Source organism: Physella acuta, unplaced genomic scaffold (assembly GCF_028476545.2).
Source record: "Physella acuta isolate Inbredline_101_S28 unplaced genomic scaffold, ASM2847654v3 ptg000150l, whole genome shotgun sequence".
NCBI lineage: Eukaryota > Metazoa > Mollusca > Gastropoda > Physidae > Physella > Physella acuta.
Genome location: NW_026731669.1, coordinates 1,456,060 through 1,482,272, shown reverse-complemented (window position 1 = coordinate 1,482,272; position 26,213 = coordinate 1,456,060). Strand labels below are relative to the sequence as shown.

General features: G+C 34.6%; 1 protein-coding gene across 1 annotated transcript; it reads right to left on the bottom strand.

Annotated features, from left to right (window-relative positions):
• Nucleotides 1–4,379: 4,379 nt before the first annotated feature.
• Nucleotides 4,380–26,213, bottom strand: LOC131935628 (methyltransferase-like protein 27). Its single transcript, XM_059292130.1, has 6 exons — nt 26,112–26,213; nt 9,160–9,223; nt 7,935–8,084; nt 7,045–7,200; nt 6,332–6,428; nt 4,380–4,554 (listed from the first exon to the last, which is right to left on the bottom strand). Exons 1-6 carry the CDS (start codon nt 26,211–26,213, stop codon nt 4,380–4,382), a joined length of 744 nt encoding a protein of 247 aa, XP_059148113.1.

Here is a 26,213-nt window from a genome sequence, read left to right as displayed (position 1 = left end):
ATTCATATATACATGTATATTTGAAATTACAAAGGTGTACCTTCTTTGGTGCTAGTTTTGTCTTTTTCAAAATCTTCGGTGTTGTGTTTGTTTATTTAAGATTTTCCGAAAGAATACAAATTTAAATCATTTAGTAAACTGAAATTTAAAAAAAAAAAACATTTCGATTACTTATTCGTACATTTTTAAAATTCTTGAGCAGATATTGACTTAAGGCTTAATCGATTAAAAATGGAAATAATTATGTAGTGTTTTTTATATCATAAATTTGAACTGTTGAATTAAATAAACTTCATGTTCTTATACGTCTTATTTTGAATTGGTGTTTTCTTTAAATATTTGTAATAAAAATAAGTATTTACATTGACAAAAACTCTTGGCCTTTGTTGTTTTTTTAAATTTATCTGTGAGCGAGATACTCAAAAATAATATGGCGACACAATGCAACATGTGCAGCAGACGACAGTAAACAATTCTACACCAGATAAAGTTTAAAATCTATTGAAAAACAGTAAAAATAACAACTTAAGTAGGAGGAATATATTGTATAAGTGACCTGTAGCATGATACGACATACATGAGAATGATACAATAAGTATTAGCTAGCACTGAGGCCAAACATGGGGTAAAATAAGGGACAGCACTTAGATTTAACTGTGGAATAGCAAAACACGATTGTCGACCTTGTCACGTTTGCTATTGCTTGCAATGAAAATACACAGTTTATATTTTTTATTTTTGTTTCCTTTTTTAATCGTTTAAATAACATTTTAATATTAACATTAACCGTTTAACTAATTAATATTGCCATGTAACCCAACAGGTTAATGTATAACTAAATAAGCTTTGTAAATGACAGTTCAATGTTTCAATTTTCACCACATGTGGAGCTCTATAAAACAAAGTTTATCTCCAATGTTGTCATTCTGTTAAACGTAATAAGTCAAGTAATTGCATTATCTTTATTAAGTATTCAGAGAACAGTCTTCAACAAACATGTTTAATCTCCAGTTACTTACAGATTGTACACACTCCGATCACTCTCAAGGGAAATAACCATGTTATTTGCTATAAAACTGACGTTATAACTAACACGGCATGTAACAATAACTAGCAAGACAAAACATAACACTTCTATTCGCGTGTGCAGATCCATGTCTATAGACGTGAGTCTCACTGTTACATGGACAAGTAAAAATTGTGCAGGTGTACCAAAACGTGACACCATCCACCAACTGACTGAGTACCCAATGACCTACAGAGACCTGCTTAGCTCAGCCTAACTAAAGAACAAGCGCTAGTAGACATTGATAACTTTGGCGTTCAGTGAATACAGATATTCCTTATGTTTAAATTGCAATTTATAAAAATCAGTTTATATCTAGCCTTTTGTCTTCTTGTTAGCCGACAAGATAAAGCCCCAAAAACAAAATTATTACACAAAGAATATTCCTTTGGTAATAAAACTTGCCAATGCCAATCTCTGAGATATAAATCGTGTCCGTGCTATGAGCTACAAGATCAGGCTGTGGTTAATAACCGCTAGCTACCCCTTGAACGTATGTCTGCTAATACCCGTAAAACAGTGCGGGCATCTCTTACAGGGGCAAAATGTTAACGTAGTATTAGCTTTACATATGGTATATTGTTGTCTTCTCGTTAACTAGGAAAAGATTGGTTGTTTCGTGTGTAAATGTAGTTAGAAAGAGAGCTCACAGGGAGAAGGGATGAAATTCTTGACAAAAACATAACAAAACACGTCCATGTTGTTATTCATTGATTTTTTAAAGCACAGCTTTTTTTTTCTCAATCGAAAACCATTTATACAAATATAAGTTTAAAAAATAAAAAAAAATCTTTCAATAGCTTAGTAGCATTATCACATGCATTATTGTTGTGTTATTATTACAACCACTAAACGCCATGTCTGTTTACATTATTCACAAACGTAGATACTAAAAATGTGGGTCATATTCCAGTCCACAATAATTTAATTCTGCCATCTTTGGGTTCGTGCTAGTTCCGCTTTGTTGATGGAGAGACCAGTCACACCCGAGACCTGAGCCCCACTGCTACCTGGACAGGTACCTTCCATCTCCTTTATGTTGACTCAATGACCTACAGAGAGCTGCTTAGAACAGCCTTTATGATGTGACACTATAATGGTCAGCTTGTCCACATCTCTACGACTCTTTTATTTGTCACGCATTTCCATCAAAAGGCGTCGAAACCGCCTGACCATCTTCTCCACGTTTACACCTATTACTTGTTCAAGTGTCACACAAAACATACTACACCAGTCTTTTTCAATATCTGACCGACCCACCATCCACCCATAAATGTTGACCACTGGATTTTATCGTCATCAAACCACGACCTACAGCTGGATTGTCTCGCCTCCTTATCATCAAAAAACACATGTCTGGCTGTTTGTACATCAACCTCCCACAAACATTGTCTGGCTGTGTCCGAATGGTCACATTTAGGACATGGACAAGTTTTGTAGCCCATATTATCCCTGTGTAAATGGTCACTTTCAAAACCCTCCCAGTCCCTGCCCTTTGTAAGTTCTGTCCCCTATTGTTGTAGCAAGGACATGGATCGTTAGTGTCTGGTACAAGCTCTGGTCTGTCTTCACTTGTCAACTGAACGACTATCCTTACGCTTAGGTCAACCTGGGCTTTAACGAGGTCATACAGGACGTTGTCAAGGTTTTCAGGTGGTAAATGTTCAATAGAAAAATTATTTACGGGTACAAACCCCTTTATGAGATTTTTGACAGTTTTTTTTATAAAGATCAAAGTGTGCTTCATTCGAACCTGTTTCAGGTATACAAATCAACTTTATTTCTGAAAACATTTTTTAACTTTGACAATTATAAAACATGACAACTATCGACAACAGCCAATGTCACAACAATCTTAACCATCATCATCATGAAAAAACACCTCCAAATTGTTTCACCACAATGTCTACATCAGCTTGAATCCGGATTCGAACTCGAGACTTTCGAGTTAGCATATTATAGCTCTACCGCTAGGCCACACCAAGGACAATCTGCTACGGCAGATTTAAGGTATTTTCTATCAGATGAGTGGGTGTCCCCAGCCAACAAGCTTTGTCAGCCCGGGTTTCGTCAAATACGAAAATGGAACGGATTGTTTATATGTCCAGTTTAAGGGAATACTTACATACAGAGGGGATCAAAATGCGTGGATTGCTGGACAGTGACATCAATGTAACCAGAATATCTATTGTTTAATGCAAGACTTGAGGTATTTTTCAAGACTCAAACACAGCAGGTTAAAATGGAACATTCAGATCTGTCTCCAGAACAAGCGGTACACAATGTTTTAGAACAAAAACAACGTCAAAAATAAAAAAAAACTTGTTTAATCAACTAGAATTAAACGTACTTTACAAATAATGCCCTGGAAAAAAGTGTTGGGTGTTTTACCAAGATTTTGTCAAGTAAGAACAAGTGTAACTCGAGCATATTAAATACCGTAGCTTTCTGCTAGTTGAAGTTAAGGGCATTGTGTACGACAACGCTAATATATATTTTATTATAAAGTATTTAAATGTAATAAACAGAGAAAGATAATTTATAAAAACACCACTTGAGATGTACAAAGCCACTCAAACCCGTCAATAAGTTCTACTAATGACATCTCGTGTGTTGACGTAGAAGTTTGGTATCAGGACCATACAACATCCCCACGTGTGTTGATGTAAACATATGGTATCAGGACTTTACAACCCTCCCCCCGTGTGTTGATGTAAACATATGGTATCAGGACCTTATAATCCCCCAACCCCCGTGTGTTGATGTAGAAGTTTGGTATCAGGACCTTACAACTCCCAACCCCCCGTGTGTTGATGTAGACGTTTGGTATCAGGACCTTACAACTCCCAACCCCCCCGTGTGTTGATGTAGAAGTTTAGTATCAGGACCTTACAACTCCCAACCCCCCGTGTGTTGATGTAGAAGTTTGGTATCAGGACCTTACAACACCCCACCCTCCCGTGTGTTGATGTAAATATATGGTATCAGGACCTTACAACACCCCACCCTCCCGTGTGTTGATGTAAACATATGGTATCAGGACCTTACAACCCCCAGCCCGTATGTTGATTTAGAAGTTTGGAATCAGGACCTTACAACCCCCCCCCCCCCCTGTATGTTGATGTAAACATATGGTATCAGGACCTTACAACCCCCCCCCCCTCTCCCAACTCAATAACGTGCAAGATACCAATGGCTCTACTAAGCTTCCCGTAAGGAGTCAATCACTCAACTAAGCCACATGTTAGACGTCCACACCCCCCCGGTTGCTGATGTAAACATTTGGTACCCGCCCCCCTCGTCAATGACTCCACTAAGCCACCTGTAAGACGTCCACGACCCCACGTGTGTTGATGTAGAAGTTTGGTATCAGGACCTTACAGTGCCGTGACCAAAGCCCGTCTTCCTCCAACCTTTGTATTTCCTTCTCCCAAGACTTGCCGTAGTTGGTGCTTAGTATGTCAGCGCTGTATGCTACTATACAAAACCTGAAATGGTCAGGAAAAATCATACATGATATATAAGACGTCAACTAGGAAGAAGCGAAATGAAAATAAACAGGGAGTGTCCTTACCTAAACTTTCTCGAATATTCTTATATAACACTACATGGAATGGTTACTAGAGAAATAGATGTTTTTACTTTCTCGTTAACGAAGAATATAGATTACTACTTCCGATCAAAGGAAATTTTTCAAAAACTGAATGAACTCGGATAATAGTATCTTTTACTTATATGTGACATTTCATTTATCTATCTATAACCGTACTCAGGTTATAGGATTTTAAACAATCGAAAGTAGAATAAGTTCCTCTTCCGGTTGCCGGACATCGCTGAAAAGTTGATACAGTACTACAAATTTGATATAAAACTGATATTTGTAATTTCATCAATCTAGCTGTAACGGTACGCAAGTTATCATCTTCACAGACACACATACACACACAGATATACGCACAGAATTGCGAAACCCAGTTTTTCCTCTCTACTACGCATAAAACGCCTAAATTTTGATAAATCTGGATTTATTATTTTGCCTGATAAAAATAAGTCCCCTATACTTAGTATATTACGAAGTCCTGAGGTGTAAAATGGTGAAAACTGTCAAAATTTAATGTGATTTTTGTGCGAGATTTCAATACTTCCTCTATACTGTGTATACGAGAAAGTAATATGCGTTTGCCGGAATTAATACTTTACGCTATATTCCATTTCTCATAAAAAGCATGTGAATTATACACAATTTGTTTGGCATTCAATTGGTGCACAATTCTTTTTTTTTACGAGATTCTATTCTATTTTAAAAATCTTAAGAAATAAAAAATGGATAAAATATCATGTCTATATCTCGAGTTGCCATCCCCCGTTGCTTTATAAAAGAATATTCGAGAAAGGTTAGGGGAGATCACACACGGTGTATTTCTTTTATTATACTTTTAAAGACGCATAGGTGTGAAATTTTTTAGAATAGGATTCACGGGAATACAATATAAAAATTGTCGAATTCTGAAAGATTTCGATAAATCCAAAATAGAGAGGAATATCCTTTTATAAAGCACAAATTACCCGCTCTCTTTAAACACAATTCAATACAATAAAATGGATTAGAAAAGATGCTGTTCCCCAAAATTGGATAAAAATTATCAAAATCTTAAGTTTTATTGAGAAATCGAAAAGCTCAAGGCACTACTTCCTTATTAGTATTTAAAAACCGGAAAAAAAAATACCACTGGCGGATATTGAAAGTCACTCAAAATCTGAGAGTAATTCAAGTATTAAATTTTACTTATGTATGGAATTTTGCCTACATAACTAAAAGTTTTAGTGTACCATGGAAATAGAATACATTACCACTTCCGCTTTCCGCAGTCGCTCAAAAGTGAAAAGAAAACTATCAATTTGATGAAATACTTATATATGAAATTTCTTCAACTCACTAGTAACATGTAGCATATTCATATTTTTCCCTTCGAAATATGACTCAATAATTATTTAATTTAATTTTGTATATTAATATAAGTTTGTATTTGCACTTTTTTCTGTATACGCAACTTTTTTTGCAATTTTCCGATAGCCCTTTTTTCTATATATTAGATAATGAGCGCTGACATATGCGTAATAACGTTTTTTTTTTTGTATTTAAAAAAAAATAAATTAAAAAACCAACTAAATTTACAAATAAAATGTAAGAAAAACGGATAGAGAATAAAAAGCGAAATACATGTACAATTCAAATGCTAATTGTCAACCCAAAAACCTACTCACCCTCCTGATTTAGTAACACGTATGATTTCTGCAAGTGCTGACACGGGAAGATGGTTTTCCAGGACTGCCCCGGATGTAACAACAGCATCATAAAAACCTGGGGGAGAAGTAGATGCTCCATGTCTTTGCAGTACATATAATGGGAACAGAAGGTTAGAACTAATGCATCTACCTTCGGGAAAGTAAATAATTTAAAAATAAAAATTACTAAAACAGTATAGAAAAGTATCGAAATTAGTTTAGAAATGAATATTTTATAAAACAATACATTAAAAATAGGTGGTAAAGCTGAGGGATGCCAAATTAAAACGTCTCGAGTTCGAACCCTCCGGTAGTTGAGGCTCATTAGCTGGCGACAGCCACTCTTCTAGGAGAGAATACTCCAAAATTTAAAAAAATGCTGCCTTGTAGTTTATTTTGGGTTGTACAAAAGGTTAAAAACAAATCCAAAAAGAAGAAGAAGGAAGAAGAAAAAAGAAGAAAGAAGAAGAAGAACAAAGAAGAAGAAGAAAACAGAAGAAGAAGAAGAAGAAGAAGAAGAAGAAAGAAGAAGATAGAAGAAAAAGAAGAAGAAGAAGAAGAAGAAGAAGAAGAAGAAGAAGAAGAAGAAAAAGAAGAAGAGATGCCTGGAAGAAATTATGCTCTTAGACACAGCCAGTTCTACACGTAACCGAATAATGCCTTGGTTAAAATTTGGCACCTAAACAACTCACCGTTTTTAACCGGAAGTCTTGTGTCGTCATTGATGACGCTGCAAATAAACTTGGAGTAAACTTTCTTCCTGCGGCAGACGTCAAGCATGGCGCACGAGCCGTCGTGCGCGTGAACGTTCTCAAACCCGTGCCTGGACAGCTCTTCTCCCACCTGCCCTGTGGGTCAAATGTCACGTTCAGATTTACGGGTTTGTTATCAAACTCTATCATTAATTTTAATCTACAGAATAACCAACCAAATTGTCGACACACACACACACACACACGCGCGCGCGCGCGCGCACACATACGCACACACACATTTAAAGAAACATACCAAATGATTTTTCTAGTTATTTTTTGTCTCAAAATTATTTTAAATCATGCATTCTATCATGCATTTTAAATTCAACTACGTTTTTCTCACAAAATATAAACATACATTTCCCTGGGTATTTAATAAAAAAAAAATTAAAAACATTACTCAACTATGTGGTTATTAAATAACACTTTTTGTTTTAAACGAAGCTCAGCAATTTGAATTCTAAAATCATTTCTCAGAATAACACTACATAACGAGAACTTTACTCGTTGTAGCATGTCCCTTTATCATGCCATTCAATATATCCCTTTTAAAGCTACTAGTTATCTAAGGGACTTGTAGGGCCGAGATGCCAAGACTAAAATCCAAACATACGGCCCCGTCAAACTAACTGGTCATCTAGGGGACCTACCAGACCAAAAGCCAAGACTAACACCTGGGTTTACTGGTCACCTCGGAGTGGGACCTACCTGAACATACTGCCCCACTAAAGCTACTGGTCAGCTATGGGACCTACCAGTACAAAATGCCAAGTCTAACTCCAGAAAATAAGGACCCACTTAAGCTACTGGTCAGCTATGGGACGTACCAGGGCCAGATGCCAAGTCCAACACCCGAACATATTCCTTGGCATGCACGAAAATGCCAGCCAACATCTGCACACAGTAGACTGGTGCTTTGTACTCCATGGCTTGAGCGTTCGCTTCATACTTCATCACGTTCTCAGGGGTACTGTAATCTACGAAAGGGAGGGAGGAGGGAGAATCAACATGAGTTTGAAATGTTTTGTTACAAGTTTTATAATATGTAAACTATATAGCATTGTCTTGAATTAAATTATCTTGCTACGGTACAATACATCGTTATATGTGCCCAGTAGACATCGCTGAACTTGGGGATCGAAATCCGCAACGTTTTTAATGTTTTTCTGTGACTCTTTCTTTTTTTGCGTTTTCTTTCTGCACTATAGCAGTTTATCGCACAGAAAACGTATCAAATAAAGTTTTTAGCTAAAAAGAATTAGTGTTCGCAAGTACCTACTGATGTAACTACAGACGAACCAACAGATGTACCAACAAAAAGATGTACCAACAAATAGATGTTCCAACAAGTAGATGTACCAACCAATAGATGTACCAACCAACAGTGGCGTTGTGAGTTTGGGTATCACCCGGTGCGACACTTAATGGTGTCACCCTCCCAGAGGCGTAGGGACCCTTCCCGACGCCCGGGGACAAACTTTCAATTTTCGATTTGCACCCCCCTCCTCAAACTTCCGATTAGCACCGCCCCCCCCCCAAACTTCGATTTGCAACCCCTCAAACTTTCGATATGCACCCCCCCTTCCCCTCAAACTTTCGATTTGCACCCCTCCCCCTCCACCCTTGTCGAGATTTGTCACATTTGCTCTTAAAAGACTTTTTAACACTCGAATTAATCACTTAATTAAGTGGAATTAACATTTTTCTCTATATATTTTGCTATTTTTTGCCTTGGTGTCACCCCCTAAATGGTGTCATCAGGTGCGGTCCGTACACCCTCCCTCTCGCTATGCCACTGCCTACAAATAGATGTACCAACAAATAGATGTACCATCATATAGATGAACCAACATATGTATTTAAAGATGTATCAACAGATGTACCAACAGATGTAACGGCAGATTTATAAACATATGTACCAACAGATGTACTAAAAGATGTAGAAACAGATGTATCAGAAGATGTACATATATACCTGCAGAATTACCTGTAGTTGTTGCCAACAGATGTACCGGCAGATGTACATGTACAGGCACCTGCAGATGTACTTACCTTTGATGCAGAGGTCGATATTGCCAGCCTGGCTGCTTACAAATCTGGATGCATCAGAACGAGGCTGTAAATACAACGTAAACATTCCCATCTCTTCTATAAAGTTTGAAATCTTGAGCAAAACGATGCTTGGACTTATTGTTCTTAGTATTTTCGCTGGACGTACTAATTACTAATTATAATTTTTGAGCAACTACTCCGCACTATTATGTTAATTAGGTGCGCAATGGTTTTAATCATGACACTCTATTTTAAATATTTTAAATTTGAGTTAATGAAAATAAAATGCTGAAATTGCTACAGTGCAATATGGTAGGTAAACACTGTTATTTTAAATACTGCCTTTGCGTTTGTATTGTGTTTGTGTTGTGTTTGTGTTGTGTTTGTGTTGTGTTTGTGTTGTGTTTCTGTTGTGTTTGTGTTGTGTTGTGTTTGTGTTTGTGTTGTGTTTGTGTTTGTGTTGTGTTTGTGGTGTGTTTGAGTTGTGTTTGTGGTATGTTTGTGTTGTGTTTGTGTTGTGTTTTTGTTGTGTTGCGTTTTTGTTGCGTTTTTTTGTGTTTGTGTTGTGTTTGTGTTATGTTTATGTTGTGTTAGTGTTATGTTTATTTTGTGTTTGTGTTGTGTTTGTGTTGTGTTTGTGTTGTGTTTATGTTGTGTTTGTGTTGTGTTTGTGTTTGTGTTGTGTTGTGTTGTGTTTTGTTTGTGTTGTGTTTGTGTTGTGTTTGTGTTGTGTTTGTGTTGTGTTTGTGGTGTGTTTGTGGTGTGTTTGTGGTGTGTTTGTGGTGTGTTTGAGTTGTTTTTATGTTTGTGTTTGTGTTGCGTTTGTGTTGCGTTTGTGTTGTGTTTGTGTTGTGTTTGTGTTTGTTTTGTGTTTGTGATGTGTTCGTGATGTTTTCGTGATGTGTTTGTCTTTGTGTTTTACTCAGGTGTGGAGGTGACACCATGAGGTGCCGCAGGGGGTGACGACCTAAGGCCGCCACTGATCTTGAGGTAAAGACACGGTTAAAGGAGAGTTTCGGTACCGGTTTGTTGATGACAGAAATTTCTGTAAACGTTTTGTAACAAAATAGAAAAAAAATGTAGCTGTGCGTCAAAACTTCAATAGAACAATATTAGATAATAAATGTCATGACTTGAGAAAATGAAAACAAATATTGCACGAAAAAAAAATAAACTTCAAATAGCACGCGCCCGAGTTTGGAATAGAAGGGCGTGGAGTTCGCAAGTTCCCGTTGGTAGATAGTGAAGTTCGGAGTAGCTCACGGTATCAGATTATAGCTAGTTCTGATTGCGAGACATGGTGGTTTATCGTGGCTAAAGATATTAGAGTATGGCAGTTTCTGATTGCGAGACATGGTAGTTTACTGTGGTTTACGATAGTGTGTAACTGTTAGCTCTAATTACGATATTTTTTATCATACGCCATTATTTAGTTGTTTTATTTTCTACTTTTCAGTAATTCATAATGTGCGAATTCGACAGTATCAACGCTGCCACTAAAAATATTTGCTTTAAAATACTATCAGTAGGCTGTGAAGGACGATACCCTTCTTTCCCCCAACCCCAACCACTACCCTACACCCCCCACCCCCGTGAAAAAAAGCCCCCACTTAGTTACCTCCCCTAAGTTTAAAATAGATTCAAACTAAATTATCCGTCCCTAATAGGCATCACTAAACCCGCCTCTACGATTATAAACATTTAGCGTGAACCACAGCTCACCAGACCATGTGGGGTGGGGGAGGTTGCGATATGCCTAGAGAGGAAGAGAGGGGACTGCTAGTCGCGCTTACAACTTGTTTTCTAACGTTGTCCAAGAAGTAAATTATATATATAGATTGACTTACGATAAAAAATCATGTAGTTTGCAAGAGTTCATAATATGAAAACATGTCAAAATTTGTTTGCAATATGGTAGTATCAACAAGTTCAAGAAAAAAGAGCATATATTGTGGTTTGGGGAATAAAAATAACCAGCAATGATGCTATCATTATTTTTCTGCTTGTAAACTTGATTTATGTTTTTGTCCAAAACAGGCGCCTCTCTAAAAATGGTCTTATCATCACTTGCAAATCACTCTCTCAAAAGCTAAATCTTAATCTTAAAACCTACTAACACAAGACGGTCTACGCAAAAGTCTCAAAAGTAAAGAAAAAGACTTTCCGCTGAAGCTATTATAGTAGCTGCGTACGTTATTAAATCTTACCTGTACCTGATTGTACACCAAACACCTCCAGGAAAATATGGCATCACGGAAGTAGAAGAAAATAAAAGCGAGGGCCAGTATCATCTTTACTTGTTGTTGGGGTCGACCATGAAGTGGTGGATGATGTAACACCCTTTCAAATAGATACAACAATTCAAATCTATACAAAAACCAGATTTCAAAGGTACTGAAATAAAACATGTATGTCGTCCGAATCTGTTAAATAAAATTTCAAATTAAAAGAAAATGTTTTACTGTGAGTTAATAAGAAATTAAACCTTTATATAGATATTACAGTTAAAATAAGGGTTGCCTGCTTTAGAGGCTATATAATAAATTTTAACTAATTATGGTCAACTTACATCTTTTATTTAAAGATATTTGAAGACTAACACATCTCTGCTAACATGATTTGATGGGCAACATTTGTTCCTACTCGCTTATTTATTTACATTCATTAACAGGAATACACACGTTAATTTATTCATGTAAAGATACATTTTTATAATTAATTTTTTTTTCTAGGACAATGAGGTTAATCCTGAGTTTCTACAGTGGCCTTTTACATGTGAACTTAGCAAAGGCATTTAGAACTGTGTTTCTCATTCAATCTGAGCTATCATAATAAAAAGAATCGCACATCAAGTGAACGCAAAACAAATGTGTATAATAGTGCGGAATATTATTAGTACTTTATAAATTCACATGCGTTTTTTGAGAAATCGGAAAAGCGAACATTACTACTTCCGGTCAATGGAAATTTATCAAAATTTGACTAAAGGCAGAGAATTAAATCTTTAACTTATTTGTTCAATTTTACTTATCAATCTGAAATAGTACTCTAGTTATGGGCTTTTGGAAAAATTGAAAGTAGAAAAAGTTCTTCTTCCGGTGATCGGAAATCGTTTAAAAGTTGATACAAATCTACAATTTTAATATAATATTTATATATAAAATTGTATCAATCTAGCTGTAACGGTACTCAAGTTATCGTGTTTGCAGGCACAAACACGCATACACACACAGACACACTTACAGATATACGGACAATATTGCAAAACTATATTTTTTAGACTCTGGAAAGTACTTTGCAATTACGAAAAAGAGATACTTTGCATTTACGAAAAATTAAAAATGGTAGCTTATCACATCCCATCAGCTGACAGTACTTTATTAACTAGATATTTTGTCCGTTATGAGGACATACTACGGGCGCCTAACTAAGGATGCTTCTTCTTTTTCCCTTCCACACAGCGATGATCAATAAAGGTTTACAGATAAATGGGTTGTAAAAACAGTGACATGGATTTACAACAGATAGGCTAATTGTTCAGAACTGTGTGTCTTAACAAAAGGAAGAAGACTGGATTCTGTTTACCTTTATTCAGTAGGTCTACTTTGTAAGATTAATAATAAAATGTCATAATTAAAAAAAATATATTTGCTAGAAGAAAATATAATGATATCCTTTACCCTTTAACTGTCAGAAATTTTATTCGTTGCGTTATGTTTTTTTTTTCCGGCACATTATAGAAAACACTTATTTCATAAGGTGATAGATTAGAGCCTCCCTCCCTCTCCCTTCACGCAGAGACCCCCATAAAATGAAAGTTACCTAAAATCAGGTTGGGGCTATTGGCACGAACGCGTTCTTCATTACGTCTATGTTGAGGCCAAGTCAGGAGTCGGCTTTTTCGCGAGCTGTCGGTGAGGGTTAAACGTACCCTCTTTTAAAGCATTCATGTAACGTTATAGATCTATAGCTAGATCTATTTCAAAATGTACAAATCAGTTCTTTAAAAAGATCTACCTTAGTTAAAATTATGTTATACGAACTACGGAAGAGATCGATATAGATTTTAGGGCCATCCATAAACAAAAACGTAACACTTTTGTCTGGATCCCCACTCCCCCCCCCCACCCCCGAATCTTCACACCGTTATAAGACCCACCAAAAATGACGTCAACACTTCAGTTTATCTCTCTTCTTCATATTGCAATGTTTATTTTATGAAATAGATATAGCTACTTTCAAATATAAAGCGAGCTTCTCTAATATCGATCAGCTGTTAATACAATGTAAAAATAAAGTCTTAAACTGCGAAATACCAATATTCTAGTCTGTTAGTTAAAAAAAAGAAATATAGGCCTATTTATAAATGAATAATTATCTTTCACTATGTTTATGATTTTTCTATTGTTTATTGCCAGAGTTTCTTAAAGGCATCTCTTCGGGGGAGGTGGGGGGGGGGGCTCCGCCTACCTCTCCGAAGAATATCTACCGCCCCCCACCCCCCCCCCCCCCCCACAAAATTGATTTATATAGAAAAAATATACTTTTAACAGTGTCCACACCCCTGGAAATTTTAGACCCCGCCCCCCCTCCCCCGAAAATTTCAATTGCCCCCCCCCCCCCCCCCGCTCCGGAGAAAAAAGTCTGGTAGAAACACTGTGGTTTATATAGACGTTTTTCATCCAGACATTTATAAAGAAAAATTTCATAAAAAACGTTTTAATAACAAGCTTTTATGTAATGATGCACTAAAAATAGAAAATAAATTATTCACTACTATTTAAATAACTATAAAGAAAAGCTTGGGTCACTTTAGTACTTTAGTACCTATTGGATACCTTTACTAATATTTGAGAAGAGACCCAAGCTTTTCTTTATAGTATTTTAAATAGTAGTGTATAATTTATTTTCTACTTTTTAGTGCATCATTACATAAAAGATTGTTATTAAAACGTTTTTTATGAAAAAAATTTTAGTACTTTACATGTTTTATTTACAACTAGGCATACTGCCTAGCTTCGCTTAGGTTTTCTAAAAAAAATGAGGAATTGAATGATTAATTAATAGGTGATTGGCTGCTACTGTTAAATGCTTAGGGTCTAAATTTATATAGTGGAGTAATTTCATGCTACCCAAATATTGATGGAATATTCGCAAACTTATTACTCGCACGGTTATTAGAACTGCAAGGGGTTACTTAATAGTATCAATCTAATATTATAATAAATTACTTTCGCAATTAATTTTTACAATTTCAGTACAATGCAAAACTTAATTTATAACAAAATATTTATTTAGCACAATGCTATACTTTATGATTTTTGTTTTTTTCTTAAAAAGAGTATACAAAATATTTAAAAATTATTACATTAAAAAGTTACATCCCCTGTTCATAGATCAAATGACCAAATCTCGTATAATGAGAATTTCACTCGCGGTCATTTTAGCCCTCTTAGAGGGTTTTAAGACTGACAAGTTTTTCCATACGGCGTAGTCATCTATAGAGGTGTATACAAACAAAAATTAGCAAGATGTAAAGTACGTAAGTGCCCTAAAATCCGCTTTCAAATTACCCTCAGTTTTTCCCATAAAATACAAAGATTATATAGGGAAATACGTCTGGTCAGTTTTGACCCATTTCCCGATTTTTCCCGGACATGGCGAGTTTTTTGTGACACTCCAAGGCGTTCTTCTACCACCTCACAAAATTTCAAGGGTGGTCGTCGGAGGAAAATTTTTGTCGTACTAGTGCTCATAAAAAGAGAATTTCACTCGCGGTCAGTTTTTAACCCTCGTCGAGGGTTTTGAGTGAAACCCAGAGATTTCCCTAAAGGTCAAGCCATTTACCTAAGAGCATGCAAAATATTAGCCAGATGTAAAGTGGGTAAGTGCTTGACTTTAGATTCTTAAATATGAAGAACTATTGAAAATTGATATAAGTGTTGGAACATAAAAACAATAGCAAACGGACGTATTTATGAAAATCTATAGCCGGCAAAAAATTAGTTTTAGAAAGCGTTAAACGTTTGAATGGGCACTAAATCTTCGCTGGAAGCCGCCATTGTTGTTGTAGAAAGTAAATAAATCACGTGACGTCACTATAAGTAGTCATTGCTCTGAAATTTTATAACTAACGAGCCGACCCACGGCGTATCATACGCCGCTATTTAGTTGTTTTATTTTGTACTTTTCAGTAATTCATATTTGTGAATTCGACAGTACCAATGCTGCCACTGAAAATATTTGCTTTAAAACACTAACCCCCCCCCCCCCCTTTCCCCCAACCCTACGCTACAGCCCCCCCCCCTGAAAGCAGCCTCTTATTAGTTACCTCCTCTAAGTTTAAAATCGTTTCAAACTAAATTATCTGCGCCTAATAGCCGTCACTAAACCCGTCTCTATGTTTGTAAACATTAGGCCTAGCGTGACCACAGCTCACCAGACCATGTGGTGGGTGGGGGTGGTAGTGATAGAGAGGAAGAGAGGGGACTGCAAGGCGCCCTTGCAGCTTGTTTTCTAATGTCTCCTAGAAGAGAATTATATTTTATTATATAGATATGTTTAATCTACCAATGAATATATCAATAAATTAACTAACGTCTTCAAATGAGAAATCGTCGTGTTAGACAAAAAAAAAAAGGAATACATTATTTTAAACATATGTAACAGTGCTTTGCATTTTAGTAACGTGGTTTCTAAAAATCTGCATAATTACAATTATCTGAAAAACGCTAATACAATTAGGCAATGTTCAAAAGCTAATATTGGAAACTCGTGTCACATTTCGAACAAGTCATAGCCACACCAAAAATGCTTTTTTTCGTGTTTTTACGACCCGTTTTCGTTATGTTCAAATGTATTTTAAAAAAAAATGCACGTAAAACTTACCGAGGAAAATGCCTTTAGTGTTTTTAATTTCTTGAGACTACCAACGCTTATATATATATATATATATATATATATATATATATATATATATATATATATATATATATATATATATATATATATATATATATATATACTTAGAACTTGCACATTATGTTGCCCTAGTGTAAGAATAAACGATAGCGAGATAAAAGCAACCCGAATTTAATTTTGAGTTTGCCTTTGTAGTTGTATGAAAGAGGCGGTGTCAGCTGCAGTGCCTAATTTAAAATTCTTTTGTAAAAGCTCCAGCAGGAATGTTTTGCTAACTTACAAATGATAAAAAAAATAGCAAAACATTTATTTTTAGGGTTATTCTACGCTAGGGTACGCCTTTTCTGAGATCGCAACTAGTTTATATATATATACTAGACTACCCGTTATCTAGTTAGATAACTGTGGGTTTCGGGGGGTCATCCATAAATGACATCTCGTCTGCCAGCTCTTATCATCCCAACATATCCAGACCCCACATTCAAAAAGACGTTTTTTATATTTTAAAACTCTACTAAACTCTACTTCACCTGCCCAGTGCCCCGCCAAGTCTCAGACATGTTTGTATTTAAAAAAAAACGATTCCGGCCGAGCATGGCTCTGACCACACTATCCCTTCATATGCTGAGAAGATAGAAACTCTACTTCACCTGCCCTATGCTTCGCGAGGTCCTGATAGTCAACTTTATCATTCACATACAGGCCTAAAGAATAAGTAATTGAACATTGTTGTAAAAAATACTTCTAACTGTTACTATAGTCAATGTTCTAAACTTTTACAATAAATGTGGTTAATCTACCTATGAATATATTAATAAATTAATTAACGGCTTTAAATTAGTTAGTAATTAACAGTGTGTTCAAGAAAAAACAATATTTACCGCCCAAAATCCTATTTTACAACTCTACATATAATGCAGATTCTCCACAATAACAAATAAAAAAAAAAATGAGTTATCAAACGTCACTATTCAGTCAAAATTAAGCCATTGTTCTAAAACTTTTTAAAAAATGTGGTTAATCTACCTATGAATAAATCAATAAATTAATTAACGTCTTAAATAAATGTGTGATTAACAGTCTGTCTGCAATCAAAAATTATTCTCTACCTACATACTATTTTACAGCCCCCTATATAGAGCAGTTTCCTTACAGTACGAAATCAGACAAACAAATAAATATTCAAACATGTAAACAAACTTGAGTTTTAGTAGTATATATATATATATATATATATATATATATATATATATATATATATATATATATATATATATATATATATATACATATATATATATATATATATATATATATATATATATATATATATATATATATATATATATATATATATATATATATGATATATATGTATATATATACGTGAATTATAAGCCTATATATTTTAATGCTATGCTTGTTGAACATTATGAATGACACCATATTAAATGCACACACTGAAAGACACGTAAATGATTTGGTTAAAACCCGATAAGATAATTTTTATTCCGTTTAGGCTGAGAAACTTGGTGCTTTGACCATAGGGGGTTTGGCCATAGGGGTTTTTACCACAGCGTTTCTTTGACAAGCCGCTCCTTATAAATAATGCAAATTTGTAACATTTGCATCAACACTACACCATCTGTTATTAAATAGATTGCTCAATTGATGACTCATCTAAAGTGATGACGGTAACCTAAAAACCAGATGGTTAGCTAGATTAAAAGAATGTGCAATAAGTGAGCTCTTAGTGTATAGTTTTTTGTATATTGTTTGTATATAAAATGTAGGCTACAGCTATATGTTAGTTGTGGTTGTCGTTAAATATTATTGTAGTTGTGGTAAAAAGTTCTTGTTTACTATGTAAGTATAGACTAATAGTTTTACGAAGTTATGTTGTGTTTATTTATATATATATATATATATATATATATATATATATATATATATAGTTGCACACAAAAATAGAATATGACGTCGCAGGCTCTAAACCTTTCGTAAACAAAACAAAAATCTAATTCAAATGTAGTCGTTTGAATTGTTATGTTAATCGTTTAAAAAACGATAGAACGCGATTAAAATTCCGATTATATATGCCCTCCTTAATAGCAGCGACTGATAGTTACCGTCGTATAATTTTTATTTCAACTTTTTACTTGTTTTTGTTAATTTTATATTGAGTTTAAAAAGTTATATTTCAAAAAACTAATTTTAAAAAGTTTAATTTTTTAACAACAAAAATCATTGATTTCTAATGCATTATAGTAGGCGCTTAAATATAAAAATCGAGGAAAGCGGTATTGCTAATGTTTAGTAGCTTTACCTGTTGCTATTTAGATTAATGAAAATAAGAAAACATTGATTCACAGTCACAAAACAATTAAAACATATACCGGGAGAGCTAGTATTGTAAAAAATCGTATATATGCTTATAGTTTGGTGCAGGAATCTATAAAAGACAGACAAAAACGAATGCGCAAAAAAAGACACAAATAACAACCAGCTGTAAATCCCGTTCCCGAATAAAGATGTTTTTTTTCTTACGTCAAATGTATTTGATTAAAAAAAAATATTAGTAAACAGTACGTCCAGTGTATTAAATAAATAAATTGCAGTATTTAAAATACATGCAACATTGCACTTGATCAATTCCCGTTAATTATGTAATTATTTTTTTCCCAACACCAAAACAAAGTAATAAAGAATAAATTCTTTTCCATCCGATGTAAAACTGTTTTCATAATGCAAAGTCATTGTGTTTTCTTAATTAATCCAGGGACGTAATGAGTGCTAAAGGACTAAATGTAAATAATTTTCAGGCATAATTAGAATTCGTGAAAGATTATACATTTTTGTAAAACAAATCACAAATCTCATAGACAACAATAACCAAGAGACGACTGACCCTGAAAAAATTCAATCAATATTTAGACTTTATTATACGCAACTATACAATTTCGAAGAGACAAACACAGACATACAAGACTAATACCTTAAGTTTATTAAGCCCTTACATGACATCGACAAAATTAATATCGACACCCTCTTTCAGTCAGTCGACATAACCAAAACCATACTCAAATTAAATTCAAACAAATCACTTACTTTTAGCTACCTTTAGAGAAATTTTTCTCCTAGAACAATGCCGCGAAAACGTCAACAGATGATACATAAAAAATTAATACGCAAACCCAAAACCGATCCTAAATTAACCCCAAACTGTAGACCTATTTCTCTCTTAAACATTGATTACAAAATCCTAACCAAAGCTCTAGTCTCCAAAATTGAACCACACTTGCATAAAATTATACATGTAGATCAACAATGCAACATCACAGGTAGGAACATACAAAATCACAAGCACTTAATTAGAGACACACACGAGAAAAACACACAAGCATACAAACTCAGTTTAGACCAAGAAACAGCCTTCGACCGCGTAGGTCACAAATACCTTCACAAAATCTTAGAAGCAAACGATTTAGGACAATACTTTACGACATGGATAAAAATAATCTATTTTACTGAACTTCGTCACGTTTTGATAAACCATAACATTTCCCAACCCTTTAGAATAAATAAATCTGTCTGACAAGGTTGCCTCCTATCTCCAATCCTTTATATACTAACACTCAAACACTAGAATGCATTAGGAACTCTAGAGACATCAGAGGGATGGACATTCAAAACTAATTAAGTACAAAATCACATGTCTATTAACGTGCAAAAAAAAATATTTGTTTTTTTTCGGATTTTGGACCCTTCCCCTCTCCATTGCGGGGACTGGCGATATGGTAGTTCCATCCATGTTTCATTACCACGCTTGAGTAATTTTGTCTCTATCTTAGTTGACCTGTTTAAGTAGAATCTAGGTCACAACGCATTTCTGCACTCAGCAGGCTGCTACCAATATTTCAATTCTCTTTTAATGCTTTCTTCTTATATGTACATATATCAAATGTCATCTACTTTTTCATGTTTGCTTTAGATACTCAGTGTTGATTAAACATTTTTGAACCTTTATTTGTTTGATACTTGTATATTTTTAACCCTTATATGATTGGTTACCACTTTGCAATCATTCCCTCTTATTATATAAATAGCCTCTATCTATTCTATCATCATTGATTAGATTTCTGTCAACGTATATCACTATATTTATACTGTTGCTTAGGATTTTTCTTCACCATTATCCTCAATTTTATTTTACATCTGTATCATATCTTTCTTCTTCCACTCGTGATCTGAGTAGGTAGTGTTTGCCCTTTTAGTCCTTTTTACATTAATGTTCCTTCTCAGTGTTACGGGTCAGTTGTAGGTTAGATAGAAATAGGTTAGAATAATCTAGAATTAGGGGTGAGTGCGAGTGTGAGTTGAAATAACCATAGCGTATTGTTAACCCCGGTGTGTTTATGTACTGTTATCCCAAGGTCGAACGCGGTATAAAAGTTAGAATAATCTAGAATTAGGGGTGAGTGCGAGAGTGAGTTGAAATAACCATAGCGTATTGTTAACCCCGGTGTGTTTATGTACTGTAATCCCAAGGTCGCATGCGGTATAAACATTAGAGTGAATGGTTATCAGTGTTAGTTTGTAGAGGTTAGGGCGAGGGCGACCCTGTAATGTTGAACGTTAAACTAAATAAAAGTATACTATATGTGCCACGAATTGTTGTTGTTGAGTTGAATCGAACCCGGACGTAACACTTTGGTCTGCCTATCTATACCAGCAATGAGATTGGTAGTTACTTTTTTTTTCGAAGTAAAAACATCTATTAGATTGTGATTTCCTATATTTATGGTTACAATATCACTAATGAATACACTGCTTATTTAATGAGTTTGTGCCTTACCAAGAGAATCTGTAGTTTCTACAGCTTGTTTTATAGCCTATTTATTAACCATTTTTTATTCTTTACTGACTGTAATTCATATAGGAATGTTTTTGTCAACTTCCTCTTCTCTCTTTTAAGTTCCAGTATATCTTCTTTATACTTTGACTTCAGGTTTCGTAGTAGTTCTGCTATAGGTGCGTTATCTCTAGTGTTACTTGTTTCGTTGACTAATTTCTTGATGATAATTGGTTCGCTGCCATCCGACAGACGTATTGTATCTTGATTGCTGCCATTCTCTGACGGTCTTTTGCGATCACTATAACTGCCTTCTCCTTACGTTATCTACTTAAATGCCATACTCTGATTGTCTAATGATACTGTCCTCCTTGCCCACTTAAGTATAATTCAACAAAGAGCCAATCTCATTAGTATACGTTAATGTATCTATTCCCTTAAAATCTTTGTTTTGTTCAATCTGAATTTTCTCCATGGGTTTTATTGTTTGTGTACTTTAATCTCTGTCGTTTCAAATTCTAGTTTCAGTTTTTTTATTTCCTATATCCCTTGCTACCCGTATTTCCTTTTAGGCAATTATTATATTGATGTCTTGTTCTATTTGATTTTTATTCAACTCTCTTTCAGTTCCAATTCTTTCTCTATTTTCATTCACACCTGGGCCTCAATTTCCACTTGTTTTAATTTTATTTGTTGGCATAGCATTAGCCTTTATGTGGATACTAGTTCATGTAAATTTCAATGAATAGACTCTAAAAAGCCATGTATACAATCGTATTAATTGTATTATACATTAAATCAAATAACAGTTTATTATTTCTATTTGAAATTCTATATATTATGGTTAACTGTGTTCAACGCCCCGCTGTGGACAAAGTCCCTATGGTCAAACCCCGTATGGTCAAAGCTCCGCTGTGGTCAAACCCCTTAAAGTCAAACCCCCTATGGTCAAAGCACCTGTGGTCAAAGTACCAAAGACCATACAATCAAGAGCAATATAATAAGTAAATGCAATATGAATCATTTCATTTAGTACTTAACTTGATATAATATCAACTCGCTGCATACCCGTGCTCCGCCACGGTAACTCTTTTTTAAATGTACGAACTTGGGAATCAGAACAAAACTAAACGCAATACAAACGCAACACAAACATAACACAACCTTAACAAAAGACTAACACAATACAACACAAACACAACACAAACACAAAAGAAAACGGAACACAATGCAAACAAACACAAAGCAAACACAAACGAAAACGAAAACGAAAACACAAACGCAACACACAACAAATAAACCGGGAGTGATCTCCCCTAAGCTTTCTCGAATATAAAATATAACTCGGAATATAGACATGATTTTTAATAACTTAAAATTTTTAAAAATAGAATAGAATCTCATAGAAAAAAAAAATTGCGCACCAAAAACAATAATGTGCATAATAGTGCGCAATATTATTACTACTCTATAAATTTACATACGTTTTTGAGAAATCGGAAATAGCATAAATTAGTACTTTTGGTCAACAAAAATTACCCAAAATTTGAAAGAAGTTAGATAATTAGATATTTTACTTTCATGTAAAATTTCATTTATCTTTCTGAAATAGTACTCAAGTTAAAGGCTTTTGAAAAATTCAAAGTACAAAAAGTACCACTTCCGGTTATTGGAAATCGCTCAAACGTTGAGATGGATCTACGATTTTGATAAAATACTTATATATGAAATTTCATCAACCTAGCTGTATCAGTACTCAAGTTATCGTGTTTACACACAGACAGACAGACAGACAGATAGACACACACACACACACACAGACATACGGACAAGATTGCAAAATTATGTTTTTTCCGTATCAGTGAGGTGTAAAACGTCGAGATTTGTAAAAATCTCGATTTTTTTTTTTTTGCACGACTACAAGACTTCCTCTGTACTTTGTATATACGAGAAAGTAAAAAGACAACACTCATAAATTTGCATTTGCATTTTGCTAATTATATTACTGCAACAGTAATTTCCCCATTGACGTCTGCAGAATTTGCAATCACATTTTGCTAATTATATTATTTGCAACACTAATTCTTTCTAGGAGGTTCGTAGGTTTTGCATTCACGATTTTTTTCAATAGTTTAAGTTTAATTTATTTTTACATTACCTCCCTTGGAAAATTACAAACAAGTTTGATTAATTCATTTTTTTCATCCCTATTATTATTAAAACGTATCCACTTTTCGAGGAATTTAAACAAAAATGATATTTGACATTGGTCCGTTTAATATGTTTTTGCAATGTGCGTGTATATTCGAAAGTGTAAAACATTGGCAACTATAAAATAAATTTAAGTCGTTATATAAACAAACCCAACTCTATTACTTATAATAAGACAATGCGATGGACTGGAAAACACTGCATGGTGCGATGTTTACTTTTATGGTTCCAAAATCTATAGTGATGACACGAAGAAGGAAGGAAGGAAGGACTGACACACTACCAGCCCGCTTATGTTATAGATTATAGATCTATCAAGTTATTTGGGTTTTGAAAAGTGGACTAAAGAGAATAAATAACTTAAATACAAAATTGATGTTTTTAGAAGAAACTGACTCGTACATGTAATGATATGTTGGCAGGCAAGGGAGATAAAGCTGACGTAATTACTGCTCAAAATATGATGAGAAAAACGTGACTAATGTACAAAATGAAGCTTTACATGTAACTAATATAAAGCAGTTATCTAGACAGCAGTTTACTTTAACAAACTACACATTGTTTTAAACAAAAAAAATTCTAGCTTACGCTGATGATGCAGCATTTACCCTCCAAACCGAAAAATCTATCATTCTAATAACAGACACTTTTCCTTGACTTTGGACTGGGTAGCGGGTCAAAAATTAACCTAATGAAAACCAAAATCATAGGACATTGACGTTGGATCAACAAACCAAATTACCCACTAAACATGCTAGGTATCAACAAATTAAAACTTTACGTCATAACCCACTACAGCAACCCACACACCAATAACGATGACGAATGGGAACAAGTCTCAAGCAAAAAAGAGACCTACAACATCGAGGTAGTTATAACCATAAACAAAATCCGTAAACAAAGAGACAGGGCAGACCTAGAGCAAAGTGCAAGGACTGTAGCTATCTACAGACAGACTATTTGGAACATTAGAATAAAAGCTAAACAGCTCATGGGACACGTACTAGACTTGATTTATCGTAGACGACTCGACAAAAACAGCATTTAAGCACGTATACCATAATTAGCAACACCACAACGTAAAGAACAAATCACACTTCATAACACCCTCCCCACCCCTCCTCCCACCCCCCACCCCTAAACCTCATGATCCGAATATTGCCCCCATAACTGCATTCCCTTCGTCCCTATGACCCCACACCTGTGTTGAAATACTATGTTAAATACTGAAGATGATGTATTGTCCAAATACATGTCTAACATTAATTTTACTCCCACCCTCACAAACCCCATGTCCCCACCTTGTTTCGCATAATTTATCATTTGTCATTCAGGTTCCTATTGTTGCTTATTTGTGTATTGTTTTATTTACACAGCCTATAAACAAACATTATAAAGTCATTATTTAATACTATTTTACTATTATCATATGTGTACGGTACTTTGGTCCGCAACGCACAAAATGACCCCAATGACCCCCTCCCCCTTTTCTATTCATTTTATTATCCCTAAATTAATACTTACAGTTGTTTTGTTGATTTTAATAACATGTTCGGCCTTATTTGAACCCTTTTACGAGAACACTGATTACCAATTTTAAAACTCCTCTGTATCCCCACACCCCATGATAGCTACACGCCTATCCAACCCTTAACCTGGAGGTACTAAACATTCAAATAAACATAAACATTAACTTGAACATACCTACCTTTCACCTTCCCGCTTAATCGCTCACACAGCAATCTGTTCGGCGAACTTATTGTTTGTTATTTTGGCAAAACATTACTGTTTTCTGTAACTGCATTTTTTTATTGATGCTGCCAGTAATGACAATCCTATTTATTGTACACATCATTTGTTTATATACTCATCACCCTTTATAAATGATAGGCATCTAAGATGTAAATTACTAAGCCGGGTGCTCCTATTGTTTTATTATGTGAGACTGGAAGAGTCATCTCCCCTTTTAGGTAACCCAAAAGTAAAAACTGTAACCCGGAAATATTTAGTTTGTAACATGGATTATTCTCAAAGTTTAAAAAGGAATTTTTATGTTTTTTTTTTATTTTCAGCACTCTTAAAGCCACAAGACCTTAAATTTAAGTTGAATTTGATATCAGTAGGATACTACTGAACGTTTATGTATATTAATTTATACATTATATAGGCCTACATTATATATAATTTTATTAATTTATAGTTTGCTATTGCTGAATGATAATCATATACGGGGTTTATCTAACCTCAGATCCTTTGTAATCTGTACTATGATTATTCCCCTTTGGGTCTACTTTTGTTACTTTTTTTTCTTTCTGTATATATCAACCATCACAGATTGGACACGATATAAATTATTGTTCACTTACCTCTTGTTACTGTTAAACATGTAGCTTTTTTTTTAAAATTGCAAATAGAAGTATTTTTAAAAAAGATATATAGAAAGGGTGTAGGCAAAAAAAAAAATTGTATGAAACAGATATTATAATAGCTATATAGTTATGTCATGGTTTGAGTTTAGCCACAAATCAAATTTATTTGTGAAACATTTTCTAGGTTCTAAGTATCTTATGGAAACGGTAGCAAAAAAAATAATGAAATAACATTACAAAATAAATTGAAGCATTATTTAATTAGATATTGTCAATCTTTAAGTCTCATTTGTTGGACTGCAGTTTTCTTTTATGTCGCACATAATTTGGCATTGAAAATTCGATACGACAATAATAGGGCCGAATTTCAGGGCCAATGATTTGGTAGAAGCAAATATAACAGTTTGCGACATAGCAATGGATTAAAAGACTGTCGGTCGTTCTAGCTGTGTTTATTTACAAAAGCTAAACAGTACGCTTTGGTGACCCGTACCCTGCTTTTTTATCTATGTTTAATACTACCCAGAAATCCTCTCTCTATTGTTCCAATACTTTTGTCCTTCATTTGACGTTAGAATTTTACTAGTTTTGTTCCTCACCGGCCTGTTGGGATTGGTTTTTCTCTCACTCAAAGTTCTGATTGTTGCATAGAGCATTATGTGATCTCCTTTGTTGACTGCTGCTTCAGCCTGCTCTGCCAT